The 24,511-nt window shown below is 39.3% G+C and overlaps 1 protein-coding gene across 5 annotated transcripts in view; it reads left to right on the top strand.

Annotated features, from left to right (window-relative positions):
• LMBR1 (limb development membrane protein 1) overlaps positions 1-24,511 on the top strand; it is a 154,810-nt gene that overhangs the window by 9,812 nt on the left and 120,487 nt on the right. For all 5 annotated transcript variants that reach the window (XM_040464440.1, XM_040464443.1, XM_040464439.1 and 2 more), the window contains exon 2: positions 23,200-23,272. In XM_040464440.1, coding sequence (XP_040320374.1) covers positions 23,200-23,272 — 73 coding nt within the window. The remainder of the gene's footprint in view (positions 1-23,199; positions 23,273-24,511) is intronic.

The following is a 24,511-nucleotide window of genomic DNA, read 5'->3' as shown; positions in this document are numbered from 1 at the left end:
TTCATGTGTCTATTGGCCATCTGGATGTCGTCTTTGGAGAAATGTCTGTTCATGTCTTGTGCCCATTTTTAAATGGGATTATTTCTGTTTTGGGTGTTGAGTTGTAGAAGTTCTTTATATTTTGGATACTCGCCCTTTATTGGATATGTCATTTGCAGAGATCTCCCATTCATAGGTTGTCTTTTAGTTTTGTTGGTTGTTTTCTTTGCTGTGCAGAAACTTTTTATTTTGATGAGTCCCAGTAGTTTATTTTTGCTTTTTCCCCCCTTGCCTCAGGAGACATATCTAGAAAAATGTGTTAATGTTGCTGTCTGTACTCTTTTCTAGGCTTTTTATGGTTTCAGATCTCACATTGAGGTCTTTCATCCATTTTGGTTTATTTGTGTAGGGTGTAAGAAAGTGGTCCAGATTAATTCTTTTACATGTGGCTGTCCAGTTTTCCCAACACCATTTGTTATAGAGACTTTTTCCCATAGAATATTCTTCCTGCTTTGTCAGAGATTAATTGGTCGTATAATTGTGGGTTTATTTTGGGTTTTCTATTGAGTTCTCTTGATCTATGTGTCTGTTTTTGTGTGAGTATCATACTATTTTGTTTACTACAACTCTCTAATATAACTTGAAATCTGGAATTGTGATACCACCATCTTTGCTTTTCTTTTTCGTGATTACTTTGTCTATTCAAGGTCTTTTGTGGTTTCCTACACATTTTAGGATTATTCATTCTAGTTCTATGAAAAATGCTGTTGATATTTTGATAGGGATTGCATTATTCCATAGATGGCTTTGGTAGTATAGATATTTTAGCAATATTTTTCTTCTAATCCATGAGCATGGAATATTTGTGTCGTTTTCAGTTTCTTTCATGAATGTTTTATAGTTTTCAGAGTACAGGTCTTTTACCTCCTTGGTTAAACTTACTCCTAGGTATTTTATTATTTTTGGTGCAATTGTAAATTGAAATGTTGCCTTAATTTCTTTCTGCTGCTTCATTATTAGAGTATAGAAATAATGCAATATTAGTTTTACATGCAAACGTAAGAGCATTGAACCCATGTGGGATCACTGAAATTATACAATTTATATTTAGCATTTTATACATGTGTATGAATTTGGTTCTCACCAGGACAGTGGAAGTTCTGCAGAAAACAAACTCAACTGTTTTTTTTATAGTTTTTTTGAGATACCATTCACATACCATCTAATTAACCCAATTCAGTGGTTTTTAGTATAGTTAAGAGTTGTGCAATGATCACCATGATCTAATCCTAGAATATTTTTATTGTCTCCAGCAGAAACCCCTATACCCATTAGCAGTCATTCCCCATTTCCCCCTGAATCCTCCAGTCCTAGGCAACCATGAATCTACTTTCTGTCTGTACAGATTTGTCCATTCTGGATATTTCATATAAATTGAATCATACAGTATGTGTTTTTTGTGTGTGTCTCGCTTTTTTTTCAGTTAGCATGATATTTTCAGGATTCATTCACGTTGTAACATGCATCAATACTTCATTCTTTTTTATGGTCAGAGAATATTTCATTATATGGATATGCCACATTTTGTTTATTCATTCTTTAGTTGATGGACCTTCAGGTTTTTTCCACTTTTTGGCTTTTATGAAGAATGTTGCTGTGAACATTCCTGTATGAGTTTTTGTGTGGATGTATGTTTTCATTTTTCTTGGGTGGAATTGCGGGATCATAGGATAACTCTGTTTAATATTTTGAGGAACTGTCAAATTATTTTCCAAAGTTGTGATATCATTTCACATTTCTACCATTAATGTAGGAGAATTTCTATTTTTCTACATCCTTTTCAACACTTGCTATTAACTGTCATTTTGATTTTTAATTATAGTCATCCTAGTGAGTATGAAGTGTTATCTCATTGTGGTTTTGATTTGCATTTCCCTGATGACTAAAGACGTTGAATGTCTTTCTGTGTGCTTATTGGCCATTTGTGTATCATCTTTGGAGGAATGTCTATTCAGATCTTTTGTCTTTTTTTGTTTGTTTTTATGTTTTATTTTTTGAGAGAGCACAAGCAGGGGAGGGACAGAGAGAGGGGGACAGAGGATCTCAAGTGGGCTCTGCACTGACAGCAGCGAGCCCGATGTTGGGCTTGAACTCATGAACCATGAGATCACCTGAGCCGAAGACAGATGCTTAGCCGACTGAGCCACCCAGGTGCCCTGTGTGCTTTGTCCTTTTCTAAATTGGTTCTTTTTTTCTTATTATTGAGTTGCAAGTAATCTTTATATATCCTGGACATAATGTGCTTATCAAACATATGACTTGCAGATATTTTCTTCTATTCTGTAGGTCACCTCTTCACTTTCTTGATTGCACCCCAAAAGTTTTTAATCTTGTTGAAATACAATTAATCTATACAATTTTTTTGGTCATTTTTGTATTGATGTCATATTCTAGAAGGCCTTGCCAACCAAAGGTCATAAAAACTCTTGTACTTTTTTCCAAGAATTTTATAATTTTAGTTGTCACATTTAAAAAAATTTTTTTAAATTTTTATTTATTTTTGACAGAGAGAGCGCGCGAGCAAGCATGAGTGGGGGAGGGGCAGAGAGAGAGGGAGACACAGAATCTGAAATAGGCTCCAGGTTCTGAGCTGTCAGCATGGAGCCTTACGCGGGGCTTGAACTCACGGACAGTGAGATCATGATCTGAGCCGAAGTCAGATGCTCAACCGACTGAGCCATGCAGGAGCCCCAGCCATCACACTTTTTATCTGTGATCCACTTTGAGTTATTAATTCTCATGTATGGTATCTTTTTTGGTGAGCTCTCTCTTCAGACCTCTTGCTCATTTTTTAATTAGGTTGTTTGTTTTTTTGGGTTTTATGAGTTCTTTCTATATTTTGGGTTCAACTTCTTTATTGGCTGTGTGTTTTATACAAATTTTCTACTGGCCTGTGGCTTATCTTCTCTTACCAGTGTTTTTCACAGAGCAGAAGTTTTTAATTATAATCAAGTCCAATTTGTCATTTTTTTTCTTTCATGGATAATGCTTTTCATATCATATAGAAAAAGTCATTGCTAAACCCACGATCACCTGGATTTTTTGTAGTTTTGTGGTTTACATTTAAGACTGTGATCTATTTTGAGTTTATTTCTGTGAAAGATACAAGGTCTGTGTCTAGATTAATTTTCTTTAACAAAGGAAAAGTCTAGACACTTGAATTAGTTATATACCATAGAAGAGATTGCAGATGTATGTCAAACTCTGTCATATGAAATACTAGGATCTGATGGTCTCATAGCTGAATTCTGTATCACCCTTCAAGAGCAGATAATTCTAATATTATTTATTGTAACCCACACAAAAAGGAGAAAAGCTCTTAATTTCATTTTGTGAAATTAAGTTACCATAACCTCAAAATCTGAATAAAAAAGAAAATTATAAAATAATTTTATTTATAACTGCCAATAAAATTTTAAGATGTAGTATGGTATAATAATGTATGAAAGAATTAATACACAGTAGGGGCGCCTGGGTGGCGCAGTCGGTTAAGCGTCCGACTTCAGCCAGGTCACGATCTCGCGGTCCGTGAGTTCGAGCCCCGCGTCGGGCTCTGGGCTGATGGCTCAGAGCCTGGAGCCTGTTTCCGATTCTGTGTCTCCCTCTCTCTCTGCCCCTCCCCCGTTCATGCTCTGTCTCTCTCTGTCCCAAAAATAAATAAACGTTGAAAAAAAAAATTAAAAAAAAAAAAAAAAAAGAATTAATACACAGTAAACAAGATGGGTTTATTCCAGGGATGGATCAGCATCAGGATGGCTTTGTACCATGAAACATATTAACGTAACTTATCATCTCAATTTAAAAGGAAAATTGATTATTCCAATAAATGTTGATAAAATTAAGCAACCATTCCTGACAAAATGCTAAATAAGATAGAAATGAATGACAATTACTTAAATATTAAAAAAACCAACAAGAAGCATTATACTAAATGTGGAAACCAAAGCCATTTCATTATTATGAAGAAAAGGCAGGTATGTCTGCTATCATCATTACTATTGGACATTATTTTTGAGATTCTGGGGGATTCAGAAAGCTAAGAATATTAATACTGATTATAATTATTAGAAAAGAAGATGATCTTTTTAAATTTGTTACGTGATTGTGTAACTAGAAAAACCATGAGATTCTGAAATTATGAGCGAGCTTGGTAAACTTACTGGAAACAGTATAACTATACCTAAGTCAGGAGCTTTTCTGTATACTTGTTAATTGCCAACCATGGTCAACGTAAGAAAAATATTTTATTTACATTAGCAAGAAAAGGTATAATAAATCAGAACTAAACTTAAGAAAGGAACAGAGACTGTATGCAGAAAACCATAAAAATGTTTTGAAGAGTATGAAATATTATCTAACAGATGAAAAGATTTTCCACATTTCTGGAGGGAAAGACAATATCATGCAAATGTTAACTCTTCCAAAATCAATTTATATATACTTAATGCAATTTCAGTTAGAGTCAGAGTTTTATTTGCAATTGAATAAAAATGATTTTAATTCCATATGGAAGATTGTCTAAATTTTGCCTCCCTCCCCCCCCCCCCAAGCCCAAGTCTAGCCTAGGAAATTATGAAAAATGAAACATAGAGATTTGCCCAGAGAGCAAATACAGTATATAATTATTTACTATTGAAAGTGCATGTCATTGTTATCGAAATTGGCAAAGAGAACAAAGAAACATAATAGTCAGAAATATGCCGTAGTATACTTGGGGATTTGATACACAGCAACAGTAGTTATTTTCGGTGGAAGAAGATGGTTTATTTAATAAATTGTGTTGGCCTAATTACTCACCATTCAGAAACAAAATGTGAAATCGAGCTCCCATATCATATATATGAAAATAAGTTCCAGATGGATTAGAGACTTAAGTGTAAAAATAATTTTTTAGAAGGCCTGGCGTTGGGGCGCCTGGGTGGCTCGGTCGGTTAAGGGTCTGACTTCGGCTCAGGTCATGATCTCGCAGTCCGTGAATTGGAGCCCCGCCTCGGGCTCTGTGCTGACAGCTCAGAGCCTGGAGTCTGTTTCAGATTTCTGTGTCTCTCTCTCTCTCTGCCCCTCCCCCGTTCATGCTCTGTCTCTCTCTGTCTCAAAAATAAATAAATGTTAAAAAAAAAAAAAAAAAAAAAAAGAAGGCCTGGCTTTTTACGTCTGGTGACACATGCTGTGGAGTGTTTTGGAGCCGGGAAGAATGGAGGGCTGTACACCAGACTGCCCTTCCACTGGCTGCCGGAGGATGTGGCAAAGTGGTGGGGGAGAGTGTGTAAAAAAAGTGTGACTAGAAGCCAGAAATAATAAGGAGAGAGAACCTGAAGATATTTCCACATTAAAAACAGTAAACATGTAATCTGACTAAAGTTATTTATGTTGTGTAGATATGCATAGAAAGAAGTATGGAAGAAGGGTGCTTTTTTCAGAGTAGTGGAATTTCATATTTTTACGCTTTTACCTTTTTCCTTATACTCCTCTGAATACATTAAGTTTGTTTTAAAATATTTATTTTCGAATATTTTAAAATATTTTATTTCAAATATTTTATTTGTTTTAAAATATAAAAATAGTATTGCGTGCTCTACTGACTGAGCCAGCCAGGTGCCCCTGAATACCTTCAATTTTTAGAAAAAGGATTTTTATTTATATAATGGGGAAAAAATAATGCCATTTTCAATCAGCATGAAATAACATGTTTTCTAATAACCGTGCTAGAAGGCAGTATGATGGACTATATGCTCTGATTGAATAGTCTTACTCCTGGGAATTCATACTGCAGTTATTTCAGAAAGGCAGCTTACATGCATTAAGATTCTCATTGTCTCATTATCTTAAGTCATGAAAAACTAAAGAGAACCATCTCTCTCTTTTGGGTAATTAGGTTTTCTTTAATGACGACGATGATGATAATAAATAATAGCAGCTGCTAGCTAGAGAATTTAAGAACAGGAAACATCTGTTAGCTACACCCCCGGGAATAAATTGATAAAACAAGAAGTAAAGATTTAAGTCCTTAGGGATTACCCAAGAGAATAACAAAGACTAAATATAATAAACACCAGAAGAGGAAGTGGAAGACAGGTAGTGGTGGTAATAGTCACTGTACTGGCGTAAATCCTCAATGTCAGAAAAATAGTAGCTGCATTCTGAACTTCTGTATTGAGTAGTGAATATATTTTGTTAACATTGGTAAACCAACAAACGTTTCCTAGTATTATGGAAGTGACTTAGAAAAGCAGCAGATTACCTGTGGAGGAGAGTTGTGTGGGAGTCTTTTCTTAAGGTCTTCTAAACATCACATGCATGCGTATCTCTGACACAATTTTTAAGTCATTCTCTAGGGATTTAGCTACCATTCCTGCCCTTGAAAATTTACATTATTTGAAACGATTAACACCAAGTAATAAAATTTTTACCTTATTTCCTTTTTCCACATTTAACATCCATTTCTTAGACCTATGGTTCTCAACTGGGTCCCCCCAGGAAACCTGTAGCAGTGTCACAACTGAGGGGTGTGTGTTATGTGTTGGTATCTAGTGGGTAGAAGACCGAGATGCTGCTGAAATCTTACATTTCAAAGGACCTCCACAGCAGCAAGGAGCTATTTGGCCTAAAACGTTAACAGCCCCAAGGTCGAGGAACTCCCTTATTTTATTTGTTTTTATGAAAAAAACTTTTTAAAGGGTTTATTTATTTTTGAGAGAGCGAGAGAGAGCAAGCGAGAAAGACGCTTAACTGACTGAGCCACGCAGGCACCCTGAGAATAGAGTATTTTTTAGAAAGTATTTTATAGGAGTGCCTGGGTGGCTCAGTTGGTTGAGCGTCCGACTCTTAATTTCAGCTTAGGTTGTGATCCCCCGGTCGTGGGATCGAGCCGAGCCTTTCATTGAGCTCTGCCCTGACAGCGTGGAGCCTGCGTGGGATTTTCTCTCTTCCTCTCTCTCTGCCTTGTCTCCCCCACTCATTCTCTCTCTAAAAAAAAGAAATTAAAAAATATTTTATATCATATACACCGTACAGAGAAAACAATTCTCAGGTAAATCAAAGACCTGAAGATAAAAGATAAGACCATAAAACATGTGAGTGACTTCTGGTTTCCAGTCCAACTTGAACTTGGAAGTCATTTCCATCCTCCAACAGTGAGAAAAGTTGAAGAATTTGAAATCAACAACTCTTCTTAAATCCATCAGACAATTGAGGTCATAGGGCACAGGCCTTGAAAACTGGAAGGAGAGGTGGAGGCCTAGAATCACAGCTTACCCAGAGCAAAAGCCTTTCTAGCAGAAGCCTGCCAAATAGCCAGTACTGGTAGGAACACTTAAACTGTAATCAGTTAATTGACGGAGGCTTAATAGGGTTTGAAACTCCAGAGGTTCAGGTTTAGGGGGTGCCTCCATACTTTAATGAGGTTTACTTCTAGGAGCTCTAGTAGGCTCTCAGGTTTAAAAAAAAAAATCCCCTCGTGCTTTAGCAGGGGGAGCGGGAAAGCAACCATTTTGAAAAATGCCTAGAAGGTTGTGTTTACCTTGACAAAGGTCTGCTCTCAAGGGTAATTGTTTCTTCCTTCCTTCCTTCCTTCCTTCCTTCCAATTAATTAATTTATTTATTTAGAGAGCGAGTGAGCGAGCACGAGCAGGGGAGGGGCAGATAGAGAGGGAGAGAGAGAATACCTTGCAGGCTCTGTGATGTCAGTGCAGAGCCGGACGCAAGGCTTGATCCCACCTGAGCTGAAATCAGGAGTCGGACACTTAACCAACTGAGCCAACCAGGTGCCCCTCAAAGGAAATTCTTTTTACCAGAGCCACTCCTTACCACCACATCAGTCAGGCTTCTGCATAATAACAGGGGATTACAGCTAAAAGAACTGCAAGGCTCAGACTCTTTAAGAGGGAGTCTCTAGGGGCGCCTGGGTGGCTTAGTCAGTTGGGTATCCAACTTCTGCTCAGGTCATGATCTCACAGTTTGTGGGCTTGAGCCCTGTGTTGGCTCTGTGCTGACAGCTCAGAGCCTGGAGCCTGCTTCAGATTCTGTGTCTCCCTCTCTCTCTGCCACTCCACCGCTCACACACACTCTTTCTCTCTCTCTAACATATAAGTAAACATTAAAAAGTTTTTAAAAAAATAATAAAATGAAAAAAAAAAAAAGAGAGCATCTCTAGAGAAAACCAAAGCAACAACGGGAGACAAAAACAAGCACACTAGGGGACATTCTAGCATCTGATCCCAACGGGTACATCAAACAGGAAGCAGCCCATCTCACAGTCAAGATACACATAAACCTCGCTGGAGTCTTATTACCCCAATTGTTTTTATCCTATACGTAAAGTCCAACTTTTAACAAAAAAATTACAGAGCATACTAAAAGTCAGAAAATACAGTTGGGGGTCTCCTAGGTGGCTCAGTTAGTTGAGCGTCTGACTCTTGATTTCAGCTAGGTCTTGATCTCACCATTGTGGATGGTGCTTCACTGCTGCTTTGGGCTTCACTCTGAGCATGGACCCTGCTTAGTATTCTCTCTCTCCCCCTTTGCCCCTCTCCTCTGCTTGCTCGCTCTCTCTAAAATAAAAAATAAAAAATAAAATACAGTTGGAAGAGACAGAAAAGGCATCAGAAGCAGACTCAAATATCACAGAGATTTAGGGATAATAAAACCAGAATTTGAAATAATTAATATGCTAAGAGCTGTAACAGAAACAGTGTACAACATCCAAGAACAGATGAGTAATGTAAGCAAAGAGATGGAAACTTTCAGAAAGAATCAATGATGGGGCACCTGGTTGGCTCAGTTGGATAAGGGTCTGTCTGTTGGTTTCGGCTCTGGTCATGATCTCACAGTTCATGAGTTCGTGCCCTGTGCCTGGGCTCTGTGCTGACAGTGCAGAGCCTACTTGGATCCTGTCTCTCCCTCTCTCCCTGCCCCTCCCACACTCACATTTTTTTCTTCCTCTCTCTCAAAATAAATAAAAATGAAAGAATCAAGGAATGGTAAAAATCAAATAAACTGTAATAGAATGAAGAATACCTTTGATGAGCTTATCAGTAGACTAGACATGCCCAAGGAAAGAAAGAAGAATCTAACAGAAAAGAAATTTCCTCAATGGAAAAGCAAAGAGAAAAAAAAGAATTAAAGAAAGGAACGGAGCACCCAAGAACTATAGGATAATTACGAAAGGTGTTACGTATGTGTATTGGGAAAACCAGAAAGAAGAGAACAGGAGAAATATTTGAAGCAATAATGGGTGAGAATTTTTCAGAAATTACTATAGACACCAAATCACAGATCCAGAAAGTTCACAGACCACCAACCAGGATAAATACCAAAAAATAAAAAAATTAATGTGTAGGCATATCATATTCAACTGCAGAAAATTGGAGACAAAGTAAACAGGGGAAAGAACTAGGAAGAATAAAAATACCTTACAGATAGAGAATCTTAGGAGAATTATATCTGATTTCTTTTCAGAAAGAAGAGTAGAGAGGAGTGATATGTTTAAAATGTTATTAGAAAAAACATCCACCAAGCTAGAATTCTGTATTCAGCAAATTACTCTTTAAAAATAAAGGAGTAATTGGGGCGCCTGGGTGGCGCAGTCGGTTGAGCGTCCGACTTCAGCCAGGTCACGATCTTGCGGTCCGTGAGTTCGAGCCCCGCGTCGGGCTCTGGGCTGATGGCTCAGAGCCTGGAGCCTGTTTCCGATTCTGTGTCTCCCTCTCTCTCTGCCCCTCCCCCGTTCATGCTCTGTCTCTCTCTGTCCCAAAAATAAATAAATGTTGAAAAAAAAAATTTAAAAATAAAGGAGTAATAAAAACTTCTTGAGACAAGAATTGAGGGACATTATTGATGGTAGACCTGCTTGGCAAGAAATCTTAACAGAAGTTCCTCATAAGGAAAATTACTTAGGTGGGAAATTCAGATCTATATGAAGAAAGAAAGAATGTTAGAGAAAGATAAATGAAGGTGAAATAAAATCTTTTGTTTTCTTAATATATCAGATAACAGTTTATTGCAAGTAATAGCAACACTTTTAGTGATTACATTTCGGGAGAAGTAAGGTGAATGACAGCTGTACTGAAGGGATGGGCGAGAGGAGCTGGGAACACTCAGTTACAGGGTGCTTGCACTACCCGTGATTAGGTACTTGACAGTGGACTCAGAGTAGTTGTAAATTACAAACTCTAAGGCAACCACTAAAAATATTTTAAAAGAACTATAATTGATATGTTAGAAGAGGAGAGAAAATAGAATCAGTTAAAACCAGAAGAGACAGACAAAGACTGAAAGACAAAAATAGAAACAGAGAACGTGGGCAAGAAACAAAACAAAACAAAAATAGTTAAAACTGTGATATTCAACCAGTACTATTAATGATCATTTTAAATGTGAATGACCGAAGTGTATCTGTCAAAAGGCAGAATCTATCAGAGTGCATAAAAAAAACCCAACTGTATGCTGTTCATAAACAATCCACTTAAAATGTAAAGATAGATTAAAAGTGAAGGGACAGAGAAAGATATACCAAGCTAACAGTAATCAAAAGGGAGCTGGAGTGGCTGTATTAATTTCAGACAAGGCAGTCTTTAGACCAAGGAAAATTATAAGAAATAAAAGGGGCAATACAGAATGAAAAAGGGTCAACTTTCCAAGGAGACGTAACAGTTCTTAATGTGTATGCATTTAACAGCAGAGGTTCAAAATATGTGAGGCAAAAACATAAACTGCAAAGAGAAACGGGTGATTCTACTATTATAGCTGGAGACTGCCACACCCCTCTGTCACTAATTGACAGATCTAGCAGGCTGGAAATCAACAAGGGTATATCATTGAACAGCAATATTAGTCAGCTGGATCTAATGGACAGTTACAGACTACTTCAGCAGCACGGTGTACGTTTTCCCCAAGTTTGCATGAAGAATTCACCAAGATAGACCACATTCTAGGCCATAAAACACATCTTAACAAACTAAAGGAACAAAAATCATGTAATGTTTGCTCTGAGACCACAAAAGAGTGAAACTACAAATTAATAATGGAAATATAACTGGCAAGCTCCAAAATACCTAGAGATTAAACAACCTCTAAGTAACACATGGGTCAGTGTGGTCTCTAGAAAAGTTAAAAAAAAATTTTTTTTAATGTTTTATTTTACTTTTGAGGGAGACAGAGACAGAATGCGAGTGGGTTAGGGGCAGAGAGAGAGGGAGACACAGATCTGAAGCTGCATCCAGACTCTGAGCTGTCAGCACAGAGCCCGACGCGGGGCTCGGACCTCACTAGCTGTGAGATCATGACCTGAGCTGAAGTTGGACACCCAACAACTGAACCACTGAGGCGCCCCGTAAAATGTTTTTAACTTAATGAAAATAAAATATATCAAAATTTGTGGGATGCGGCACAAGCAGTGTGTAGGGGGAAATTCATAGCATTGAATGGCTATATTAGAAAAGAAGAAAGACTTAAAAATTAACAATCTAAGCTTCCACCTTAGAAAACTAAAAGAAGGGGCGCCTGGGTGGCTCAGTTGGTTAAGTGTCCAACTTCGGCTCAGGTCATGATCTCACGGTTTGTGGATTTGAGTCCCACATCAGGCTCTGTGTTGACAGCTTGGAGCCTGGAGCCTGCTTTGGATTCTGTGTCTCCCTCTCTCTGCCCTCCCCTGCTCACCCTTTGTGTGTCTCTTTCTCTCTTTCAAGAATAAATAAACATTAAAAAAATTTTTTAAAAAAACTAAAAAAAAAAAAAGAGCAAAGTAATGCCAAAGTAAGCAAAAGAAAAAAAATAGAGCAGAAATTAGTGAAAGTGAAAATAAGAAATAAGTTTTAAAAATTCACAAAATCAAAACCTGGTCCTTAGACATACCAATAAAATTGATAAGCCTCTAGCTAGGCTAACCAAGAAAAAAAGAGAGAAAACACAAATTACTAATATCAGAAGTGAAAGATCATTTCTACTGAGTCAATGGGCATTAAAAAGATACTAAAGGAATATTATGAATAATTGTATGCCCACAAGTTCGAAAACCTAGATGAAATGGACAAATTTCTTCAAAGACACAGTCTACCAAAACTCACACAATGAGAAACATAATCTGGGTAGGCTTGCATATTTTAAAGAAATTGAATAACCAATTGACCTTCCCAAACACCAGTCATAGATGGTTTCACTGGTGCATTCTACTAAATGTTTAAGGAAGAAGTGATACCAATTCTCTGCAATCTCTTATAGGAAATAGAAGCAGATGGAATACTTCTAGCTCATTCTTGGAGGCCAGCGTTACCCTAATACTAAAATCAGACAAAAAACATTGCAATAAGAGAAAACTACAGACCAATATCTCTTATGAGCATAAATGCACAGTTCTGCAAGAAAATATTAGCAAACTAAATTCAACAGTGTGCCAAAAGAATTATTATGCACCAGGACCACGTGGATTTATTCTAAGTTATGCAGGCCTGATTCAACATTCAAAAATCACTTAGTGTAATCTGTCACATCGATAGACTAAAGAAGCAGCAGCATATGATCCTATCAGTATATGAAGAAAAAGCGTTTGGCAAAATCCAACATCCGTTTATGGTAAAAGCTCTCAATAAACCAAGAATAGAGGAGAACTTCCTCAGCTTGATAAAGAACATCCACAAAATATCTACAGCTAACATCATACTTAATGATGAGAAACCAAACGTTTTCCCACTAAGATCAGGAACAAGGCAACGATGTTCTCTCTTCTCACTGCTTTTCTACATTGCACTGGAAGGCCTGGCTAACGCAGTAAACTGACAGGTGTACAAATTGGGAAGAGAAAAAGAGAACTGTCTTCGTTCTCAGATGACATGATAGTCTATATAGAAAATCCCAGAGTCAGTAACAACAACAGAAAACTCCTGGGTTATGGAAAGATATTAAGATACAATGTTAATCCACAAAAGTCCATTGCTGTCCTGTATACGAGGATGAAAAATTGGAATTTGAAATTAAAAATACAGCACCATTAACATTAGCACCAAGAGAAAATGCTTAGATATAAAACTACACTCTGATTTTAAAAAATCAAAGAAGATCTACATTAATGGAGAGACATTCTTCTCTTAGAAGGAAGACTCAAGATCATTAAGATGTCAGTACTTAACTGTTTATTGCATGAGTAAACTTGGTAGTAAATAGTTGTAAAGCAGTTTAATTTTCTCCCACTGTAAGGATTGTTTGTTGGATCTCTGTTCCCTTCCTTTGATGACAACTTTGGCTTATCTCTTAGTTTTGTGGTCACTCTTACATACTGAAAATTAAGTACAGTCTAATTTAAACGTCTACCTTTCATCCTGTTCAAAGCGTCTTCCCTTGCCCTGATTAGGTCTGATGGAGGCTAAGGATCCGGCAGTAGGAAGGGAGTGTAATTTACGCAGTTTATTTTAAAATTACTTATCTAGGCACTCAGGAAGATTCAAGAGATGTATAAGATAGTTCCTGTTGGTATTTAGTACCTTTAATGTACCTAAACTATATGTAATAAAAAGTTTAGGAGACAAATTTTATGTACCTGAAACATTTAATGGAATTCAGAGGTTGTGCTGAAATCTGGGTACTAGGAGTATCGTGGGGATTCAGGAAGAGGGGGCTTTGTGGTAGAATAGTTGTGCCTCGAATGTAGGAACCCAAAGGACAGGAGTGACAGCTGGCTCAAGAAAGCTGTCTTTCCTTTGTGTTTTGCTGGAGTCTGGGTCTCAGAAGGGATTTAAAGAAGTTTTTGCTGGTGACTTCCGATGTAAGAGTATGTAGAACCTGAAAAACCTCAAGAATAAGCAATAAAGTGTAATATTGTAGATGACATTAATGAGTTTGAGACTTATTGTGATAATCTTGAAAAATAGAGTATTTACCCCTTGTTAAGGGTGTCAGTGTTACTTGTTTGTGGGGAAATACTATTTTACCTTTATCGAAGCACGAGTTGACAGATAACAGGGCAGTTTATTATGATGGTGCTAGTAACACTTAGAAAAGTAGATACTCGCTTGTGTTTCAAAGTCGTGTTAATTGTTCTGGAGACGGGGTATTGCTAATTTTGTTTCTTACCTCTTTGAAAGGGGGTTTGTCGCATTTACAAACGAGCAACAAACATATGCAAATATATCTGAAAGGAAACTTTGAGCTGCTAGCAACAAAATATTCAGTGTATTTTTAATCAAATAGAGTTTTATTTATTTTTGTAACAAGTCTGGAAGAATGATGTATTGGTGCATCCTGTGGGAACCTTGAAAATATTATGCTAAGGGAAAGAAGCCTGACACAAAAAGGCACATATTATGTTTTCATTGATATGAAATATCTGGATTAGGCAAATCCATAGAAACAAAGCAGATTAGTAGTGGTAGGGGGCTGGGACATTGATGGCAGGACATGGGCTTATAGGGGTGTAGAGCATTGAGTATGATAAACACATTTATTTACTAGAGCAATCTTAATACCTTTAAAAAGTCATATTATTAGTATGTGTTTGGCTTGCATTTACTTTGTCTTTTATGGTGAATTAAAGTCTCCCAACTAAAGTAGTGGTTTACATTTTTCCTTGAATATTCAGTTTTTAGAAAAGTGTGTTTTTGTGCTGTGTTTTTGGTGCATGAAGATTCTTTCTTCATTGTGGGCTTTACCGTTGTTCATAGAATGCCCTGTTTTGTCTTACTTTGCACCTTATGCCTTAAATTCATCCTTATCTGAGAGAGGGAAAAAATGACAGTCAATTTCTTTCCTCCTCCTCCTCCTCCTCCTCCTCCTCCTCCTCCTCCTCCTCCTTCTCCTTCTTCTTCTTCTTCTTCTTCTTCGTGTTAGAGAGAGAGAGAGAGAGAGAAAACGTGTGCAGGTACACGCGAGTTGGGGAGGAGTAGAGGGAGAGAGAGAGAGAGGCAGAGAGCGAGAGGCAGAGAGAATCTTAAGCAGGCTCCATGCTTAGCGTGGAGCCTGCCGGGCTCAATCCCATGACCCTGGGATCATGATCTGAGCCAAAATCAAGAGTCAGACGCTCAAGCCAGTGAACCACCCAGGAGTCCCAACAGTCAGCTTCTTTGTTAGTGTCTGCCCAGTTTGTCTCTGTTTATCCTTTTGTTTTCAGTCTTTTTAGGTTACTTTATTTTCGATATGTCTCCATCTGTGAGAGTTTTCTTTTCATAATTTGTTTCACTTACAATTATGATTTTAATGTTTCGTCTTTATTATTGCTTTCATAATATTGGTGTTATCCTGTCTTTTGCTGCATACTCTGGATTTTTCTTTGTTTTATTGTTATTTTTCTGGCTCTTAGGATTACTTGAAGAATTATAATTTTAATTTTAGGGGCATATGGGTGGCTCAGTCAGTTAAGCATCCAACTTTGGCTCGGGTTGTGATCTCATGGTTTGGGAATTCGAGCCCTGCATCGGGCTGTGTGCTGACAGCTCAGAGCCTGGAGCCTCTTCAGATTCTGTGTCCCTCTCTCTCTCTCTCTGCCCCTCCCCCTGCTCATGCTCTCTCTCTCAAAAATAAATAAACGTTAAAAAAATGTTTACTTATTTTGAGAGAGTGAGAGCAAGTGTGTGTGTGTGTGTGTGTGTGTGTGTGTGCGCGCGCGCGCGTGCGCGCAGGGGAGGGGCAGAGAGAGACAGGGAGAGAGGCAGAGAGAATCCCACGCAGGCTCTGTGCTGTCAGGGCAGAGCCTGACTCGGAGCTCAAGTCCATGAACCAGGAGATCATGACTAGAGCCGAAATCAAGAATTGGATGCTCAACCTTGTGAGCCACTCAGGTACCCCGAGTTACCTCTTGTTTGGTTGATGGTTTTCTTTGCTTTGCAAAAGCTTTTTGTGTTGGCTTAGTCCCAAAAGTTTATTTCTGCTTTTGTTTCCCTTGCCTCAGGAGACGTATCCATAAATATGTTGCTAAGGTTGATGCCCAACCTTTTCTTTTAGGATTTGTATGATTTCAGGTCTCATATTTAGGTCTTTGATCCATTTTGAGTTTATTTTTGTGTATGGTGTTAAGAAAATTGTCCAGTTTCATTCTTTTGCATGTAGTTGTCCAGTTTTTCCAGCAGCATTTATTGAAAAGACTGTCTTTTCCCCGTTGTATATTCCTGCCTCTTTTGTTATAGATTAATTAACCATATAGGTGAAGGTTTATTTCTGGCCTCTCTGTTCTGTTCCACTGACCTGTGTGTCTGTTTTTGTGCCAGTGCCATAGTGTTTTGATTATTTTAGCTTGTAGTACATTTTGAAATCTGGGATTGTGATACCTCCAGCTTTGTTCTTCTTTCTCAAGATTGCTTTAGTTATTCAAGGTCTTTTGTGGTTTCCTACAATTTTAGGATTATTTGTTCTAGTTACGGGAAAAATTCTATTGGTATTTTGATAGGGATTGCAATGCATCTGTAGACGGCTTTAGTATGGACATTTAGTAATATTTTTCCAGTCCATGAGCATGGTATATCTTTCCATTTGTTTGTGTCATCTTTAATTAATTTCATGAATGTCTTATAGTTTTTGGAATATAGGTCTTTCATATCCTTGGCAAAATTTATTCCTAGTATTTTATTATTTTTGGTGCAATTGTAAACAGGATTGTTACTTTCATTTCTTTTTCTGTTACTTTATTATCAGTGTATAGAAATGCAACAGTTTTAATATTAATTTTGTATCCTGCAACTTTACTGAATTCATCATCAGTTTTAATAGTTTTTGGTAGAATTTTTAGGGTTTAGGGTTTTTGATTATTGTATCATGTCATCTTCAAAGAGTAAGTTTTACTTCTTCCTTAGCAATTTGGATGCCTTTTATTTCTTTTTCTTGCCTGATTGCTGCCGCTAAGACTTCCAGTACTTTGTTGAGGGGAGAGTGAACATCCTTGCCTTGTTCCTGATCATAGAGAAAGAACTTTCAGTTTTATACCATTGAATATGATGTTAGCTGTAGATTTTTCATATGTGACCTTTATTACATTGAGGTATGTTCCCTCTAAACTCACTTTGTTGAGTGTTTTTATCATGAATGGATGTTCTATTTTGTCACTTGCTTTTTTGCATCTATTGACATGATCATATGGGTTTTTTTTTTTTTTTTTATCCTTCCTCTTGTTAGTGTGATGTATCACATTGATTGGTTTGTGAATAGTGAACCACCTTTGAATCTCTGGAATAAATCCCACTTGATCATGGTGAATGATTTTTTTTTAATGTATTGTTGGTTTGGATTTGCTAGTATTTTGTTGAGGATTTTTGCCTCTATGTTTAGCAGAGACACTGGCTTGTATTTTTTTTTTTTTTTTGGTAGTGTTTTTGTCTGGTTTTGGTATCAAGGTAAATCTGGTCTCAGATGGAATTTGGAAGCTTCTCTTCATCTTCTGTTTTTTTGGAATGGTTTGAGAAGAATAGGTATTAACCATTGAAGCCATCAGGTCCTGGACTTTTTTGTTGGTAGTTTTTCACTACCTATTCAATTTTATTACTAGAAATCAGTCTGCTAACATTTTCTATTTCTTCCTGATTCAGTTTTGGAAGAATGTATATTTCTAGGATAGCCATTCTTCATCAGCATCAGGACTAAAGAGCCATGTGGCAGCCACGGTTTCTGCCCTGTGATTTAGCCAGCACAGAGGGCATGCATGTTGTATCATTTCTCCCTGTGAGCTTTAGTGTCCTTACTTTTCCTCCCTGACCAGGAGATTAAAGCTCAATTTTTTTTTAATTTTTAAAAAGTTACTATTTTTTATTTGAGAGGGAGTGAGAGAGTGCATGAGTGGGGGAGAGGGGCAGAGGGAATGAGAGAGAGACCGTAAGCAGGCCAACACGGGACTTGATCCCATGACCTTGTGATCACAACCCCAGCTGAAATCAAGAGTCCGACACTCAACCGAGTGAGCCACACAGGCGCCCCAAAGCTCTGTCTTTTTAGAGAACCATGAGAGCCTGTTCCTCTCTCTTTTTATCAGCTGTACCTTACTCATGTTAGTGGTGAAGGGCTGTAAGGACCTTCTCCTTTTTTGGTTAGGAATTTCTTTGTGTTCGCACTGGATATAGGGACGATAAGAGGTAAGATTACAGTGTGCCTGCATTTTGCTCATCCCTGTGGGTTGCTGTCTGTCTTGAATATGCATCATTTACGGGAGGAGCACTTGCTCCTAGTCTCAACTTTGTAACTAGAAAAATAGTCTAACCCATTCTGTGAGTTTTGTTCTAATATGTTATAGTTGTATTTTTATTTTCATTATGGGTAGACTTGCTCCTAGTCTCAACTTTGTAACTAGAAAAATAGTCTAACCCATTCTGTGAGTTTTGTTCTAATATGTTATAGGTGTATTTTTATTTTCATTATGGGTAGCTTTTATTTCTAAATTAGTAATACTTATGTTTGGGAGAGCCTGGGTGGCTCAGTCAGTTGGGTGTCCAACTCTTGATTTTGGCTCAGGTTGTGATCCCAGGGTTGTGGAATCGAGCCCCAGGTAGGGCTTCATGCTTGGCATGGAGCCTGTTTGAGATCCTCTCTCTCTCTCTGTCTCTCTGTCTCTGTCTCTCTCTCCCTGCTTTTGCTACTCTCGCTGGCTCATGTGTGCTCTCTCTTTCTCTCTCTCTCTCTCAAAATGAAAAATGTTGGGGCGCCTGGGTGGCTCAGTTGGTTGAGCATCTGACTTTGGCTCAGGTCATGATCTCATGGCTCTATGCTGACAGTTCAGGGTCTGAAGCCTGTTTTGGATTCTGTGTCTCCTTCTCTCTCTGCCCCTCCCCCGCTCACACTCTGTGTGTGTGTGTGTGTGTGTGTGTGTGTGTGTGTGTGTGTGTGTGTCTTAAAAATAAACAAATATTAAAATTTTTTTAAATAAATACAAATGAAAAATGTCAAAAAATTAATAAATTAGTTATGCTTATATTTGTTTTTATAATTGTTAGCTTTACTTCCGTTCTTAATTGAATTGCTTTTCATTAGTCTTTCCATTTTATACCATGCATTTTGGTTCCTTGATTTCCTTTTGTTCATTACTTTTCATGCCTTCTTATCCACTGTTTGTGCATGAACTTTCTGGAATTCCTGACACTTTTGTTCTCTAATGTTAAATACTAAGTTTAAAAATCTGAAAGCATTCGTTAATCATAACTTTTTCTTTCACCTTTGGTATTTTATTGCAGCTCTACCAGGAACCTCAGTTGATTGACATCTCCACTCTTTTTTTTTTTTTTAAGTTTATTTATTTATTAGAGCGTGCACATGCAAGCGAGAGCACAAGTTGGGGAGGGGCAGAGAGAGAGGGAGACAGAGGATCCAAGGTGGGCTCTGTGCTGACAGCAGAAAGCCTGATGTGGAGCTTGAACTCACGAATCGTGAGATCATGACCTGAGCCAAAATCAGATGCTCAGCCAGCTGAACACCCACGTGCCCTGACATCTCCATTCTTATCCATCACTCTGTACTTGGTTTCCCCTCCCCCCCCCCCCCCCATCTACTTAGGATTTATGGCCAATCGTTTCACTCAGCATCCATCACCCTGCACTTGGTTACTTGGTTTCTTTTTCTTTACCCCCAGTCTATTTAGGATATATGGCCAATAATTTCACTTTTGCTAATACCCGAGACCAGTGGTTTTCAAACTGTGGTCCCGGGATTTCTGAGGGTTGATGGTTAGAACCCTGGAGCAGACTAGGTTACCTGTGAAGAGCTTGTGGATTGAGAATAGATTTCTGGCTCAGCCCTGAGATCCTAGAGAATAATGGTGTTTTTTGTTTTTGTTTGTTTGTTTGTTTTAGACGAGTAATATTTAAAGGCTGGCAGGAAAGGCAAGCTAGTGTTGGAGACTGGGTGAACAATCAGAGAAGGAGGACCTTTGCTGAGATAGAAGGTACTGCTCAGAGGTCAGGTGAAATTATGAGAGTGAAATTTGGCCTCTAGGTCATGGTTGACCGCTGTCAGGGCACCTGACGTTGGGCGGTGGACATGAAGTCCGATCCGTGGTTGGAGGAGGAGTGAGCGGTGCCCAGTGCGAATGTGCAGGTGTCGGCCATACAGGGAGGAGAACAGGGGAGGTGTTAGAGCCCTTAGAGCCCTCGAGCCTCTGCCCGTTCTGCCCGTGGCCCCCTCAGTGGCCGAGAAGCAGGCTCTCCCCCCCCCCCCCCGTGCTTGAAGGCCGCTTCACCTTGCCTGCCTCCCACTTCCTTGTGTTCTCTACGCCACTTCCCGCCTCATTCCCCGTGTGCCTGCTGTCTCCACTCCCCACACGTAACTCTTCCTAGAAGAACGTGCTTCTGTTTCACTGAGAACATAGAAGCCCTCGGAAGGGACTCTGTCGTTATGCTGCTGCCCCACATCTGCACACCTGCCCGCCATGGGACTCACGTGTTCCCTCTCCTGCTCTCGCTCCTCCTCCTTGTGAGCAGGGGCTTTCTTTCTGGCTCCCCAACCTGGGCGTGTTGGCTTAGCAGTTCGCCTTTTTCTCCCTTGCTTCAATAATTTTTTTCTCTGCTGGAATACGATTACAACTGTGTGTAGCTTTTCTCCTCTTAAAAAAACCCCTCTTCGCAGGCCTCATCCCATTTCTTTTTCTTCCCTTTCCCATAAGTTCCTGGAAAGAACTGGCTACATTTTGTTTCTAATTCTTCCTCTCTCTTAATCTGCTTCAGTCGGAGTTTTACGTTCAGCACTCCAGAAAACCCTCTCTCGTCAAGGTCACTGACGACCTCCGTGTTGCTAAATCCAGGTGTCAGTTCTCAGTGCTCATCTTACTTGGTCTGTCAGCAGCATTTGACACGGCTGATGATCCCCTTTTCGTACACGAACTTTCTTCATGTGGCTTTCAGGACGTCACAGCCTCTTGTATGCCTCCTACCTGCTGACTCCTTCTGTCAGGTTGGCTTCTAAGTATTGGAGACTCCTGGGGCTTGGTTCTTGGAATTCTCTGGCTGCACTCACTCCCTAGGATGGAAATCCCATCTGGTCTCAGGGCTTTAAATGTCTATCTGCTAGTGTCCCCCCTGGCACCCCCCACCCCCCACCTTAAAAAATCCTAGCCGGGCTCCTTTCCCTGGATTGTACAGATTTCGTATCCAACAGCCCATCCGGCCTCTCCACCTGAGTGGATAATAAGTATTTCACCTGCATCAGTGTAAACTGTACTTTTTAACTTCCAACCCAAAATGACTTCATCTTAATCTTTCCCGACGCAGGAAATGGCCACTGTCTCTTTCCGGTTTCTTAGGCCACGCCCTCTCAAGGTGGTTTTCAAAACCTACCCCGAACTTGATCATTTTTGATAAGTCCACACATAGCTCCACGTGACCTCTGCTCTGGATGATTGGTGGACGCTCCTGACTGGCTGCTTCAGTTACTTTCCCCACTGTACCGAGAGTGAGCCTTTTCCCTCTGTCATGGATTCTGTCTCCCTCTGCTCCGAGTCCCACCACGGATTCCCATCTCACTCAGGGTAAAAACCAACACTTTACTGTTTGTGAGGACTGGCACTTGTTACAAACTTCTGCACAACAGGTGCGCTTTTTGGAACAAGAACACAGCAGTGAATAAAACCAAGTTCCACCTTCGTTGAGCTTACATTCCAGTAAGAAAACAGCTAACCAGTCAGTAAGCGGTCAGTGGAACGGACGATGACCCTGTGCTGGGTTAGGGGCATGGGGAGCGCCGGCAGGGGCGAGGGGGCACACCTCACACGTGACACCTGAGGAAAGACTGTGGGAGAAGACGAAGCAAGGCACGCAGCTGTGTGGAGGGGAGGGTATTCAAGGCCGAGGGTCTGAGCCAGGAAGAGCTCTGTGTGTTCAAAACGCTGGAGGGAAGAAGTAAGAGATGAGATCTCATCTTCCTGCTCTTAGCTCCCAAAAGTGTACCTGGTGTACCGTAAGCTCACAACAAGTAGTTGTCAAATGAATTTCAGTTAGTGTCTGTCATAAATATTAATGCCCTGTCCGTTTGATCCCTCTGGCTCTAACCTCGTAAATCAGTTTCTGCCCAGTCCCCCTTCTTTCCTTCCAGCGCTACCCAGACTCATTCCATTGTAAACAGTCTTCCCTGACCCTTAACGTCTTCTTGACGAAGACGTTCTGTTCCTTTACCAATAACCGGTTTCCTCTTTGACCCATTTCCTACACTCCGAAGGATTTTGGGAGGATGTGGTGATGGTGTTGACATTCTCGTAACCATCTGGAGTTCTCGGTGGGTTCCCAGCAGCAGGCCAGTTTGATGCTTTTTACTCTTGGCTCCTTTTTGGTCACTGTCAGTATGTCTCCTGTCATTCTCCCACTTGTCCCGGTTGTGACATGAGGCTCACGGTCTTCCTCCATTCTCAGTTTGTCATTTCCTAGATGACATGGTACAGTGGATGTTCACACCTAGATCTAAGGTCATTTTCCGTCCTGTGGCCAACATCCACTGTTCAGAAATCCATGCGGAGGGGTGCTCCCTAGACTATCAGCACCTGGAATTGTTTCGTTTGAGAGTCTTCAAACTACTGGTACCTTGATCCTAGGATCTTAGCTCTAGTAGGACTTTATTTCTAGCACACTTGGTCTTTGTCTATAATGAGATCTCCTGTTTCATGACCCATCTTCTTTTATCTATCATCCCCATAAAATTAAATGGAATTTAATTTGAATTTAATATTAAAAAAGTTTCTTATTCAACTGCTGTTTATTTTGATATGTGGTATATTTATTGAATGATTCCCCCCCCACACACATTGATTTGTGATGCCTCTTGTATGTAGAACAAAATTATATATATTTTTATATAATAGAATCTGTTTCGTTGATCTGTCAAATTGTGGCACCAGCACACTCTTTAAATGTTATTGAAGCTTTGTAGTATGTTTTGATATTTGGAAGGGACAGTAGTGTCTCATTGACTTTAGTGTTCAGGATTGTTGGTGACGATCTGACGCTTTACACTTCCATATGATTTTGAAAACAATTTGGTTAAGTTGTAAAAAGAAAAATCTTCATTGGGCTTTTTCTTCTCTGCAATGATATTAAAAACTGGGCTATTTGACTTAGTTCATATAAATTAGTATTTTATCAAAACTTTATATTAGCAAAATATCTAAAAATTTTACTTTTTTAATAGATTGAATCTTTTTGCCTATAAATACCAAAGATGTATCTTTTATAATCTTAACAAAGATGTGCGACAAATGTAAATGATCTGTTAATTTTTTTTCAGATATGTTTCCTTCTTTTTGCCGTTCTCTACGTTGTTTCCTACTTCATCATTACCAGATACAAGAGAAAATCAGGTAAGTGGAAACATTGTAATTAAAACTTAGATTTTCATGCCAACTGATGTATGGTATTTGGCCTGTGCAGTGCCCGCCCGCATGGTGGTGTCTGTATTTAGTACGGCCGCGATCATGCCACCCAGTTGCCTGGTCCCGAGGGCACTGACAGTGCGGCCAGGGAATCTGCCCACTTGCGGGGTGGTCACCCTCTTAGACCCGAGCCCTTGTTTACCCCTGTTCTTACGTCCGACTAAGATTAGTGTGTGGCTCTTCAGCATCTGGGAAATTCTAGAGTTTGTGAGGATATATGGGTCCTTGTGACTGGCTCTGACTTTGAACATGCATATCCCCATCCCATCCTTTCTCTGACTGCTGGACTATCTTTACCTTCTCTAGTTAATTTCACAGGTTCTGCTGGGGTTTTGTAAGGACCAAAGCAGTTGCCTAGCTGCCTTCTAGTAAATCTCAGCTGCTTCCTGTAGATCACAGGATTTTCCACCTGTGATGCTGGGCTGATTGTAGTGCCATATACATACTTAAGGATTCCGTATATTAAATACTCTTTCTGTCATAATATTAAACTAATTAGAGTTTTGAAAGCAATTGGGAAATAGTGCTTGCTCTAGTGTTTTAGTTTGACTCTATGATTACACTAAAATATTTCTTGGAGTCTGTAATTTTTCAAAAATTTGAAGACCTGCAGATGCAACACAGTATCTTAACTATTAAAATTTTTTTTTAACGTTTATTTAGTTTTGAGAGACAGCATGAGCAGAGAGAACAGCATGAGCAGGGGAGGGCCAGAGAGACAGAGGGAGACACAGAATCTGAAAAAGGCTCCAGGCTCTGAGCTGTCAGCACAGAGCCCGACATGGGGCTCGAACCCATGAACCATGAGATCACGACCTGAGCTGAAGTCAGATGCTTAACTGACTGAGCCACCCAGACACCCCAGTATCTTAACTATTTTTCAGGTATTTTGGGATCAGGTTTTAATGATTGTGGACACAGAAGGAGGGGGAGAGAGAGTAAATGAATATAAGTGCACTTTTAGGGGAAATTAGGGGATGATGAACAGAAAAGTTGGAGATTTATTAGATGATTTTTAGAGTAATGGCAGGGAGGGGTGATGGGTACCCTGGCCACAGTCGATTGTGGGGAGAAGAAACGAAATGGTTATGAAGCTATTAAAACATTCTTCAGTAGTTGATGGTTGATTGAGTGTGGACACAACAGTATAAAAATTGTGACTGTATT

This window comes from Herpailurus yagouaroundi, unplaced genomic scaffold, assembly GCF_014898765.1.
Source record: "Herpailurus yagouaroundi ecotype Mexico unplaced genomic scaffold, PumYag 483, whole genome shotgun sequence".
In the NCBI taxonomy this organism is placed as follows: Eukaryota; Metazoa; Chordata; class Mammalia; order Carnivora; family Felidae; genus Herpailurus; species Herpailurus yagouaroundi.
This window is presented reverse-complemented; position numbering and strand designations above follow the sequence as displayed.